Genomic DNA, 13,795 nt, shown 5'->3' with positions numbered 1-13,795 from the left:
TATTATGAAACATTCTGACACCTGTTTTGAAACTATATATTTCTTATTCTTTTAGTATAGTGTGATTCATTGGAGGGCAAAACTTGGCAAGGAAAAAAAGACAGGTAGTAACTTTTTATTGTACACTCACAGATCTTCTTAGTTGTTTAAATCTGAATGATGGCAAAATTTGCTACCACAGACATTAAGTAGTGTTTTCAAATCCCAGGTGGTTAAAAATAGTTATTCAGTTTGAGATTCTACAACCAAAGGTCAAAATATATTATTATTTCTTTTTTTTTAAATCTGTTATTTCTAAGTAGTTGATAATCTGATAGTAGTCCAGTTCAAATAGTTATTAACAAACAGTTTCTTTCTGCCAGACTGTATTGGTCAGATTTTCTGTCAAGAATCTTTTAAATTTATCACAGTAAAAAGCACATTGCCATTAATCCACTTCATAATACTCACCCTCACTTTGAACACATTTGTCCCATCCTCCTGGGAACTTTCTGCCACTGTTCTGGAACTCCTCTTGCATGAGTATCTTTAGGAGGTGTGATCAAAAATATGGTGAATGCTGCTGCATGCGTCCACCCAATGGAAAGGCAGATTCACAAAAGCTTTGGGTCTTCGTCCCCTTTACCCACTGGGCCTGGTACTGTGTGGCTTCTGACACTTGCTCAAAGCCAAAGTGACCATGAAAAGTTAATGTTCTGGATAGATTTAGGACTTTGAGGCACCTACTACAGGACAACTAAAGACACTCATGAAAGAGGACTTCCATAAACACTTTAGAAAATGGCAAAGTTCAAAGTGAGGGAGAATCTTTTGAGGGGAATTAATGGCAATATGTCTTCTGCTTTAATTTTTTTTTAATTTAAACATACACATATTTTTATTTCACCTTGTTCTAGTATCAGAATCAACACCATGTAAGATAAGAGACAAGAGATGGTAGCTAAAGCAATGAAACTTTTTATAATGCTCAGAAGGATGAGAATATTGATTACATTCAGGATTTATGTCAAGAATGCATGATAAATTTGTGGAGAAACGGATCACTCATACATTGGTAGTGAGAATGTAAAATCGTATAGCCACTCTGGAGAAGAGTCTGGCAGTTCTTTTTAGAGCTAAAAATGGACTTACCACACAACCCAGCAATTAGGTTTTTGGGCATTTGTCCCAGAGAAATGAAGGCGTGTTTTCATGCCGAGCCGGTGCATGAATGTTCATACAGCTTTATTCCTAACAGCCCCAAACTGGAGAATGCTCAAGTGCCATTTGATGAGTGACTAGAGTTAAACTAGCTGTGATCCATCTGCACCATGGATGCTATGCAGCAATTAGAAGGAATGAACTAGTGGTACAGCAACTTTGGGTGGACCTTAAGGAGGTTATGCTGGAGGCAGGGGGAGCTGATTTTTAAAGTATACTTTGTGATTCTATTTATGTAACCTGTGCAAAATGGAGATGGAGAAGATTCATGGCTGCTCTGGGTTGCTAATGAGAAGAAGAGACGATAGAGTATTCATAACAAGGAAACAGAAAGCAGACTCATGGTTCTGTACCAAGGATTACTTTGATTCTGGTGGCTACACACACACAAGTACGAGTGTCACTGGTAACAGATCTATTTGTTGATTTTGATATTTTGCTCTTGCGTTAGATGCTAACATGGATGTGTGGCTAGCAGAAGCATGCATAAGGTCTGCTTGTCCAATTCTTTGCCTGCTATGAATCCATAATTATTTCAAGTTTTAATTGTAGTAGCAATTACTAAAAGAATGGAAGTAACATACAGAACTTCACAACCTTAAGAGTAGAGTGGTGGAGAGAACAAGGGGAGCTCCTAAGAGCAAGTAGGAAAGGAAAGCAAAGAAAAAGAAAGATAAACTATGGTCCTAACATCCTGAACGTGCCAGATCTTGTCTGATTTCAGACACCAAGCAGGGTCAGGCCTGGTTAGTACTTGGATGGGAGAAAAAGCAAGATAACTATCAACACTAAAAAGATAGTATAGGCTGCTTCCGCAAACCTGTCAGCCTCAGCTTATTCTAGTTCGATCCCCACAACCCTCCAGCCAGCCAAAAGTGCCCTGAAGGCATTCGAGGAGAAAAAAAAAAAAATCCTTATAAAGATAGTATAAATAAATGAAAATATATTAATAGTCACAATAAGCATATACAGACTAAATGCCCCATTTGTCATTCTATGTTCTTTAATCTTGTTATATCTTATATACTCAAAAGAAATGTAATGACACAGTGGTCCTTGGATGGATGGATGAATGGATGGATGGGTGGGTGGGTAGGTGGATGGATGGATGTGGATGGATGGGTGGATGGATGTTCATGGATGGATGGGTGAGTGCATGGAAGGATGGATGGGTGGATGTAGATGGATGTGGGTGGATGGATGGGTGGGTGAATGGGTGGATGGATGGGTGGGTGGATAGATGGGTAGATGGTGGAGAAATATTGGTCAAAGGACACAAAGGTCCAGATAGAGAGAAGAAATGCATTCAAGAGATCTAGCAATTAGAGTTAACATGTATTCTTGAAAAATGCTGAGAGTAGATGAATGGTAACTGAGTGAGTAATGTGTATGGTAATTAACTTGATCTAGAAATTCCACAGTGTACATATACTTTAAAATGTCATATTTTACATACAATTCCATCAATTAAAAATGTTTTAATGTAATGACACAAAAGTGTTCAAAGTAAGGTGGGCATGGGGGTGCACACCTGTAATCCCAGAACTTAGGAGGCTGATACCTGAGGATCACTGGGAGTTCAAGGAGACCCTCAGCTACATGGGGAGTTCAAGGCCAACCTGAACTGCATAGTAAGACATATCTTAAAAAACAAAAAAAAAAAATTGTTCAAAGTGGAGAGTTGTGGGAAGAGACAACTATCAAAAGAAAACAATTATAATATTACCAGATAGAATAAATTTTAAAGAAAACATTATTGAAATTAAGGGTCAATAGGATCATAATGATAGAAGGAGTAATTAGGTGGGAAATAAAATTATCCTGAGCTTGTATATACCAAAGCTGTAGCCTTAAATTATATAAACTAAAATTCAATAGTTTCAAAAGGAAAAAAAAAACAGATAAATCCGTGTTTGTGTAGATTTTTAATATAGCGCCCCCCATTGATAGACAAAGCAGTCTAAATTTAACAAGGATGTTGATGATTTCAGCAATAGATTAACAGAAATAGAATATGTAAATGAAGATAGAACAATATGTATGTAATTATAACATCAGCTATTGGATTGGTAGGGTAATACTAGAAATTGAGCCCAGGCCCTTTGCACTGAGCAACATTCCCAGCCCTTTTCATTTTTTATCTTGGGATAGGATCTTACTAAATTCCCCACACTAAACTTGAACTTGTGATCTTCCTCCCTCAGACTCCCAGAGTGCTGGGATTATGGGCGCATGTCATGACATCAAGCAATACTTTTCTTTTGATGATACACTGAAGACATAACATTTGACCACACGCTGCCAGGGAAATGAATTTTGCTTTACAATATATAGCAGGCCATCAAGCAAATACTGGTATATATGCTGTGTATTTTCTGACTCCAAATCAATAATTAGAAATTGATAAAAATGTGATAACCAACACTTCACTCATTTAGAAGCTTTTTAAAAACACTATTCTGAATAATGTACAGCTCAGATTTTAAAAAAACACATGAAGTAATTAAACAACATTGAAATGGAATAACAATGACTGCACATGTCCAAACTTACGTGCATCTAAAACAGAGTGCACTTAGAGGGCAATGTATATATATATGATAAGAAAGGAAAACCTCGTGAATGAGGAGTCTAAATGAAGATTCAAAAAATGAATAAAAAAGAATATGATAAAAAACTAAGAATTAAAGAAATATATCAACTACAGAAAAAAATAGTCACATCTTGGAGGGATAAGAGACAGGAATAGACACAGCTACATTGTAGCATTTTACTTCCTAGAGCAAAAAATACATATAAATTATTTTATATGTTAACTTTACTGAAATATAGCCCACATGCCATGCAGTTCCCTTATTTAAAGTGAATACATCATTGCTTTTTAGCACATTCACAAAATGATGCAGTTATCAGAACCCCCTTACCTATACTCACACCATTAATGTACTTTCTAAATGTACCTGTTCAAGATTTTTCATATAATTGAAATCATGATCTTTTGGAGCCAGCCAAATAACTCAGTGAATTAAAGTGCCTGCAAACAGGTGCAGGGGCTGGGGGTTCAATCCCTGGGCCTGCTGTGCCGCTCCACCCTGGGGTGCCCTGAGAGGGCAATTGAGACTGGACATGGTAGCATGTGCCTGTAATCCCAGCTCTTGGGAGGCTGGAAACAGGAGGATCACTACGAGTCCAATCTCTACAGGATGAGACACTGAGCACCCTGTAGACACTTCCCTAAAATACAGAAGAAGAAAAAAAAACCTTTGATCTTTTGTAACTACATCCTTCCACTTAGCACAAACTTTTCAAGACTCATCCATTTTATAGCATTTTCAGTGCTTCATTCTTTTTTATGACTAAATAATATTTTATTATGCAACTATACCACATTTTTGTTCCCTTATCAGTTGAGATATTTGTATTATTTCCACTTTGTACTATTATAAATTTGCATATGAGTTCTTGTGCAGACATGTGCTTTCATTTCTCTTTGATATATCCCTTAGTAGAATTGCTGGGTCAAATGGAAATTCCATAATTAACTTTTTTGAGGAATTGCTGGCCATACTCCATAATGGTTGTACACTTTGTATTTACCCTGACCAGGTATGAGGGATCCGATTTGTCTACCTCCTTACACTTGTTATTATCTGATTTTTTTTTATGACAGCTGTCTTAGTTGGTTGCAGGCATTTTGATTTCTGTTAGCCTAGTGATAAGTTTATTTAGCTTATTTTCATGAGATTATTGGCCATTTGTGTATGTCCTTTAGAAAAATATCTGTTAAAGTCCTTTGTCCTTTTTTTTAATTAGGGGTGTGTGTGTGTGTGTGTGTGTGTGTGTGTGTGTGTGTGTGTGTGTGTTTGAGTTATAGTGTGGGGGTTTTAGTGCTTTGTGTAGCATTCTGGATGTCAACCCTTACTCCTGTGTGTGACCTGCAAATGTCTTTCCCCGCTCTGTGGGCTGCCTTGTTGCACTGTTGATCAGATCCTTTGATGCATAAGCCTTTTTAATCTTGTTGAAGTCCATGTATTATTTTCTTTTGATGCGTGCGCTTTCAGCATAATATCCAAAAAAATCATTGCCACATCCCGCACCAATTTTTAAGCACCCAGACTGTTGTCACTCAAGTGAATGTTTGAGGGAATGGTTTAAAGAATTTTGAAGTCAGTTATTACTTTCACAATTAGGGAAGATTCTCATCATTATCTGTCCATTGCCAAATCTCTTTTGCATCTTCATTTTCCCCATTCTCGCCAAGCGCATTACATTGTGAATAGAAAGCATGGAAATAGCACATTCTGTTGTGATACCATTGTTCCCCAGGAGGAAAGGAGACCAACATTATTCCAAATTCCTTTATTAGGAAAAGAAAATTCTTAACTGATTAAAGACCACGGCTATTACATATCAACTATAAAATTATTTAACTTTCCTGCTTCATTTTTAAAATGCTGAGTTTCACTTCAGTTTATGTAATAGAGCTTTTAAACTTCAAAGACTGTGCACTCTGAAAAGAATTTCTCAGGCTTATGATATTCATTTGAAATTAAAATGATTCTTTGCAATGAGAAGCTAGCTAAGAGGTATGTACTGCAGGATGAAGGGGAAGAGCCCTTGGTTTTTTGCTAATGTATACTGACATAAGATACAGCTTTGGACTTAGAAGGGTTCAAACGCACTTACTTTGAAGGCATCAAGAAATTCAGGGGCTGTCTACGGCAAACATCTCAAGCAGCATAGCAGAACTTCTTTGTTTAAGTGTTGTGGTTCTTGTTTTAGCCATCATGTATTTTTTCAAGCCAGTTTTTATTAAAACTCTAAACTTGTATAGTAGAAGATATAGAAGACCCAGTAGAAACATAACACTTGGTTTTCCTCTGTCAGGGAATCTGCCTTCTGCATTACAATATCAAAGGTGAAATAAGGGCTACTTACCAGTCAGAGGTGGGCCAAGGAGTTAGCTTAGTGCACAGCACCTGCAAGCACAAGGTCCTGAGCTTTGAGTACCAAGAAGATAAAGTAAAGGAGGGGCAGGTAGACTGAGAAGGCCTCAAGGAGGGGCAGCTCTGCAGGCCAGGAGGGTGATGTTAGATTACCTCAGTAGGCTGAGGCAGTGAGCTACATATCTAGGAAAGTAGAGTGGCAGGAACAGGGGTCCCATCTGACAGGCTGGCATGCATGTGTGGTCTACCTGAGGCTCATCAAGGGCACCTGAACAGTTGGTGGGCAGGGGAGGACAGACCTGGGAGCTGGCGCCATGCTTCATGTTTGACACAGTCAGCTGCACAGAGATGTTGTGAGTTTTGATGAGGGGCATGGTGGGAAAATGTAGTGGAAATCCCAGAGCTTTGGAGATAAAGGAGTTCTAAGAACAATGACTCAATGACTCCTTTATACTGAGGCCAGAGAAATGGAATAACTTGTTCAATTTCACCCAGTTAGAAAACTGCAGATTCAGATCTCAGATTTTCCATTAGGGCCACTGATCTTTCTTTCATACCACAATCCTTCAGAATGGATTAAGAGAAAGAAAATGGACAGAAAAGATAAGTAGGAAGCATGTTGGTTAGAAAGAGGTCAGAAACTTGTAACTGTTTTGTGTATTTGTGTATGTGCTTGTGTGCGGTTCCAGGGATTGAACCCAGGAAGTACTGAGCTTCATCTCTACACTTTCTTACTTTTTTAGTTTGGGACAAGATAATGCTAAATTGCATAAGCTGGCCTCACACTTGCCATCTTCCTACTTCAGCCTACCAAATAGTTGGGATGACAAACCATCTTGCCCAGCAGATTAATATCCTTATTTTAGTGAATGAGGCAGATGAATACCTAGAGAATTCCATAAAAGACCAAGTTGGGGTCTTTTATGGCGGAGCTTCACTATATAGTTCAGGCTGGCCTTGAATATACTATGTAACCCAGCTTGGCCTTGAACTTGGGTCAAGTCTCCTGCCTCGGCCTCTTGAGTGCTGAGACTACAGAGCCTGCATCACCATGCCCAGATATTGTTCAATAAATATATTACAAGTACTACTTATGATACTATTTAAAGAAAATGTTTTCTTTTACAGATTCACCTTTTGGGAGCTTTGCTGGCCATTTTAGGCAATCTGGTAATCAGCATTTCCTTAAATATTCAGGTAAAAAAATACCTTATATTTTAGCTCTGTAATTTGATCCAGGAGTATAATGGATTATAATGTTTTCTCCACTAAAAATACTAAAAATATGTGGTTTGTGATTCTGTTGGTATAGAGACAGATATAATCCAGGCTAAATTGCATTCATTTTTAAATTTTGAAATAGATTTGTTTTTCTTTTTTGGCCTCAAACAGTACTGTGGATTTTAGACAAGGTGGCTACTGTGTCTAATTAATAAAATCACTTGACTTGATTTTTAACATCTTGATTTCTTTATAGGCTTACACCCAGATGGGACACAAAAATTTTTAGAAGCATCTTATGGGGGTACAGATTTTTTTGTTGTTGTTAAATGTATGTTAGTTAAATATATCTGTGTAGACTAAAGATCTTTAAAAAATATAAAATAGGAACTTTAATGAAATGCAATAGAAACTAGAAGACTGCTGATTTGCTAAACTAAAAACTGAACAGAATATTAATTTTAAACCAAACCACGAACTCAAAACTTTTGAATTATAGAACAAATTCATTTGAGAATCAAACCAATGCAGTTTCTGCAACTACAGACTTTCTCAGTTGTCATTTTAAAAAATAAAAATAAACATCAAAATGTCTTCCAGAATGTTATGTACTTTTATATAAAACCTTGTTAGAAAAATAACCTAATATAATTTTCAATAATTACTAAGAAATATAAAAATAAATAAGCTTATTGTGTTAGTCAAATTTTTGTCACTGTGACAAAATATCTGAGAAAATCAACTAAGGAAAGGGTTTCTTTGGTCTCATGGTTGCAGAGGTTTAAATCCATGGTGCTTGGGCCTGTTGCTCTGGGCCTGTGTTGGCCCAGGATATCTTGGTGGGATTGCATGGAGGAGAAGGTCTGATCTCCTCATGGTGGTCAGGAAGCAGAAAGAGGAGAAGCCAGAATCCCAGCATCCCCTCCGAGGGCACACAGTGACCTCACTTCCTCCAAGTAAGCCCACCCTTTAAAGGCTCCACCACCTCCCAGTGGCACCAAAGGATGGCAACTGAGCCTTTAACACATGAGCCTTTGGGGACATTTCAGACCCAAATGATAGCACTGATAAAAAATATTCAAGAATATAAAAGAAAATGTAAAATTTCCCTCATTGCTCAGAGGTAACACTATTAACTATGTATTTTTTCCACATCAATATCTAAGCATGAGCAGCATCCATATAGTTGGGTGGATGCTACAAAATGCATATAACCATCCTATATTGCAGAACATATGAGTTGGGCTTTGCTATTATGAATAATAAGATGAATATTTTTCTATATATATCATATCCTGATTATGTGTGTAAATACTCTGTAGATCAAAGGATGTATTCATTCTAAATATTGCTAGGACCAGAGAAATTGGTCTAGATGGCTATATGTGTTTGTGTTACTCTTCCATGCAGTTTTGCTGTGATCATCCTCCATCTTCTCAATGTATGTGTCAGTAATTATTTGGTAAGGGGGCTGGCAAGATAGCTCAGTGGACTAAGCACCTGCTTAGGCAAGCGTAGGGACCAGAGTTCCATCCCTAGCACCACATGCTGTGCCAGACCCACCCCTGGGGGCACTGAGCTGGCCACCGAGTCCAGGTGTGGTAGCGCATGCCTGTAATCCCAGTACTGGGGAGGCTGAAACCAGGAGAATCACTGTGAGTCCTTGCTGCATAGTGAGACCCTATACCAAATACATTAAAAAAAAAAAAAAAACTTTTTTAATTATTTGGTAAGGGTAAGAAAACATATCTCATAGATGAAAACAGTATTGTATTTCATTGCTTCATTTGTTTGCACTTCCTTGATTACTTATGGGGTTAAGAATCTTCTTGGTTGTAATTTTACTCCTATAAATTATGATTTCATACCCTATGCGTAAAGTCTCTTGGATTCTAATTTTTTAATAGGAATTCTCTTCACATTAATTATATTAACCCTTTGTCATGTGTATAGCAAATTTCTTGTCCCACTCTATTGTGTTTTCTGTGTCTTCATTTAGTTCATAGTATTTTTACATACAGAAGATTTTTTTATAGAAGAATTTTTCAATACAGTAAAATATTTGCAAAGACCCGAGGTGGATCCCTGGCACTGCATTCTGTGCTGGCCCCAAATCAGGGCGTGGTGGCACCCATCTGTAATCCCAGTGCTGTGGAGGCTGAGACAGGAGAATCACTGTGAGTCCACACTGCATAGCAAGACCCTGTATCAAAAAAAAATTTTTTTTAATTTTTTAATGTATTTGGTAGAAGTGCACCACCACACCCGGCTAAAAAATAAAAGATTTTTTTAAAAAGGTGTTGCTTCTGCCAAGAATTTGTAATTTTTAGTGTTTTATCTTTTCTTCTAATATTTTCAAAATTTTCTTTTTATTTTTTATTATTTATTTATTCATTTATTTTGTGTGTGTGGCCAGCTCAGCCCACCAGGGGGTGGGGCTGGCTGGCATGTGGTGCTGGGGGATTGAACCGCGGTCGCTGTGCTTTGCTTAACTTAGTTTGTTCTAAGTAGGTGCTTTAGACCACTGAGCCATCTCACCAGCCCCAAAATTTTCTTTTTAAAAGTTTAAGCAATGTAGAATTGCACAAAATTCTTATTAAAAAAGAACACTTAGTTATAAAATCATTAAAGAAAATGTCTGTAATGATACTTTTTTTAGGAATTTACGTTCATTTCACTTTGCTTTGCTTTATTCTTCCACTATTTGGAATTGAATCCAGGTTCTTGTGCATCCAGGTTCAGCACTCTAGCCCTGAGCTATACCCTTTGCCCATTCTATATATTTTTAAATGTAAAAGAAATATTCAAACTCAATGAAAAGCTCTAACTGCCTCTGCCACCCCAATCCCCTGCTCCCAAAGCACTCTTAAGCTGCTGTGTTAACTGTTGCAGGTACTTTGACCCATAAATCTGAATCTCTTTCAAAAAATTTCCCTTTAAGAATTTATTCTCAGTGGCCGGGGCGATGGCTCAGTGGAATAAGTGCTTCCCTGGCAAGTGCAAGGGCCTGAGTTCAATCCCTGGTTTTGAAAAAAAAAAAAATTATTATCTTTATCTTATTAATGTTATTTTAACACATGGAGTTACTGATATTCTAAAAGAATAATTTGGATATTGTTCTAAAAAGTTCCTTAGCATTTTTGCCTATACCTCCTCTCTTATTTATTTATTTATTTATTTATTTATTTATTTATTTATTGTTTCTTTTAGCCAGGGTCTCACTATGTAATTCAAGTTGACCTTGAACTTACTGTGGAGCCCAGGCTGGCCTCAAACTCATAGGATCCTCCTGCCTCAGCCTCCTGAGTGCTGGGATTTCATCTGTGCACCAACCACGCCTGGTACACTTCTTGCTTTAAAGAGTGACAGTGGTACCTAGTTTACAAAATTGTTATGGGAATAAAGCAAGGTACATATACAAAAGGATCTTCAGACTGTAAAATGCTGTATAAAATATGTATGCTCCTACTGTTAATATGCTTGGGATAAATAGGAAATGGTAGTTGCTCTATAACAATCTACAGATACACTTAAACAATGTGATATGAATTTGTGGAATGCAACATTTCAAAGCGACTTTGAACCAGGTTGACATGTTTTCTTAATTACGCTCTGATTTCCTTCCAGAAATATTCTCACCTTCAGCTGGCACAGCAAGAGCATCCAAGGCCGTACTTCAGGAGCGTGCTGTGGTGGGGTGGGGTCCTGCTGATGGCCGTGGGGGAGACCGGGAACTTCGCGGCCTACGGCTTCGCCCCCGTGACCCTCGTCGCCCCGTTAGGCTGTATGTCTGTCACAGGTGGGCCATTTTTCTCTGTTTTCACAAAAGGAAATGTTTTGTTGTTGTTTTGTTTTGTTTTTTCTTTGTATTTGTTTTAAAGGGAAAAAAACAATAAAAAGGACAGAATTTCAAAATAAGATAATAAAAGATTAACTATGGTTTTTATATTGCATACTGTTATCTCCAAAGTAGTTGCTCAGATTACAAGATGTAGGGATGCAAACTGATCAAACAATATAAGCACAAACCATTCCTTTCAATGAACTAATCTAACAGAAATAAGTAATATAATAATCTTAGCTATCTTGTGTATATATATATATATTTTTTTTCCTTCCTTATTTTCTCCTTTTCCCAATCCCAGTTGTTCTTTCATTTTGAGAAGTTTCTTTTGCTTTTACAATATCTATTGTACATTTTGGGTCTTAGTTACTTTTTCAGTTTCTTACACTAGGGAGACAATGCAATGTTTACACATGCAGGTCAAATTTATTTCACTTATAAGTATGGTCTTGTGCTGGGGAGATAGCTCAGTGGAAGAAGTGCTTGCCTGGCAAGTGCAAGGTCCTAAGTTCCATCTCTGGTACCACCAAAAAAAAAAAGTAAGTATGGTCTCTAGTTGCATCCATTTATCTATAAGAGCCTTGAGTTTATCCCATTCTTCTTTATATCTGAGTAATATAAAAAAGCATCTTTTTATAGCCTGGTGTGGTGGTACACAACTTGTAACACTAGCACTCAAGATGCTGAGACAGGAGGATCCTTGCAAGATTGAGACTAGCCTGAGCTACAAAGTGAGCTCACGGCCAGCCTAAACTGCATAGTAAATCTCTTATCTCAAAAAGAAAATCTTTTTGATTCATTCCTCATTTGATGGGCATTTGGGTTGTTTCCAAGATTTAACTATGACAAACTGTGCTGCTATAAACATATGTGTTCATATATTGCTGTGTTATGATGTTTTTAGTTCTTTTGGGAAAATACCCAGAAGGGTAGTTTTCTAAGGAATTTTCACACTGATTTCCATAATGGTTGTACAAGTCTGCACTCCCACCAATAGTGGAGAAGGGTTCCTTTATCCCCACAGCCCCACCAGCATTTGTTATTGGCTGGCTTCTTGATGTTAGCTACTCTTTCTGGGGTGAGTTGAAACAGTGTTGTTTTAATTTACATTTCTTGGATGGCCCATGATTTTGAACCTTTTTTTATATATTTATTTGTCATTTGTATTTCTTTATTTGAGAAGTGTATATTCATGTCAAATGTCCCTTTTTGCATTGGGTCGTTGAATTTGGGGGTACTGATTTTTTTCAATTCTTTATATGTTCTGGATAGAAGTCCAATAAAAGGAAATGTTAAGAGATCAAAATAACTGGCAGAAAACATACAGCACAGAAGAAGCAAATCTGTTGCATGTTTTCTTAGCATGTTGACCTGGAGTTGTGCTTCTAGCCTCAGTCAGTCTCTGTCATCCTTCCCCAGACCCAAGAAGAAAGCTGTGTTTCATAGCTTTGCCTGACATGGAAAAGCCTCATTCTTAGTGGCTGTGTCTTAAAGAGTTAGGATTTTTTTTTTTTTTTTGGCTGGCTCAGGCTGCCTTAAGGACAGGTCTGGTGTGGCATGTGGTGCTGGGAATCGAACCGCAGCCCTTGCCCCTGACTGATTTGCTCAAGAAGGCACTTTAGACAACTGAGCTAACCCACCAGCCCCCTTCATAAGTTAATACTAACTGAAAGTGTTACACTTCTGTTTTGATCATTAGTAGACTACCTAAAAGCACTTGTGTGCTCGCTTCGGCAGCACATATACTAAAATTGGAACGATACAGAGAAGATTAGCATGGCCCCTGCGCAAGGATGACACGCAAATTGGAGAAGCGTTCCATATTTTTCTTTTCAAGGAAAATTACAGTACTCTGAAAAAAGAGATCATAGAGGATTTCAGAAAATGAAAAGATATTCCATGCTCCTGGATAGGAAGAACCAACAGTGTGGAGATGGCCATACTCCCAAAATTGCTGTATAGATTTAATGCAATCCCTATCAGACTACCACCGACATACCTCACAGACATAGAGAAATCATTCCTAAAATTTATTTGGAACCAGAAAAGACCTAGAATAACAAAGGCAACTCTGGGCAATAAAGACAAGGCAGGAGGCATTACCATTCCTGACTTGAAATTATACTACAAGTCTATGGTGATAAAATCAGCATGGTACTGGCAACAAAATAGACCTGAGGATCAATGGAATAGATTAGAAGATGCTGAAACCCCTACGAACACTCTCAGCCACCTTATCTTTGACAAAGGGGCCAAACATACCACTGGAAGAAAGATAGCCTCTTTAACAAACGGTGCTGGAAAAATTGGCTCTCTACATGCAAAAAACTCAACTTGACCCAGGTCTATCACCATGCACTAAACCAAAGTCAAAATGGATTAAAGATCTAAACATTAAAGCAGAGACACTAAATCTCCTGGAAGAGAAAGTGGGAGGAACTCTTAAAGACATAGGAGTAGGCAAAGAGTTCATGGACAGAAATCAAATCGCATGGGAAACAGATGAAAGAATTAGCAACTGGGACCTGCTCTTACTGAGAAATATTTTCACGTCAAAAGAAATTACCAACAAAGTGAAAAGGCA

The 13,795-nt window shown here is 37.7% G+C and overlaps 1 protein-coding gene and 1 non-coding gene across 2 annotated transcripts in view; both read left to right on the top strand.

Moving 5' to 3' along the window:
• Window positions 1–13,795, top strand: part of Nipal2 (NIPA like domain containing 2) — a 90,417-nt gene that overhangs the window by 19,785 nt on the left and 56,837 nt on the right. The window contains exons 2-3 of the mRNA XM_004640061.2: window positions 7,275–7,343; window positions 10,995–11,166. Coding sequence (XP_004640118.1) covers window positions 7,275–7,343; window positions 10,995–11,166 — 241 coding nt within the window. The remainder of the gene's footprint in view (window positions 1–7,274; window positions 7,344–10,994; window positions 11,167–13,795) is intronic.
• On the top strand, window positions 12,933–13,039 carry LOC111812270. Its single transcript, XR_002817821.1, has one exon. It is a non-coding gene; the product is annotated as a U6 spliceosomal RNA (small nuclear RNA).

The sequence above is a fragment of the Octodon degus genome, unplaced genomic scaffold, assembly GCF_000260255.1.
Source record: "Octodon degus isolate 3935 unplaced genomic scaffold, OctDeg1.0 scaffold00118, whole genome shotgun sequence".
Taxonomy (NCBI): Eukaryota; Metazoa; Chordata; class Mammalia; order Rodentia; family Octodontidae; genus Octodon; species Octodon degus.
This window is presented reverse-complemented; position numbering and strand designations above follow the sequence as displayed.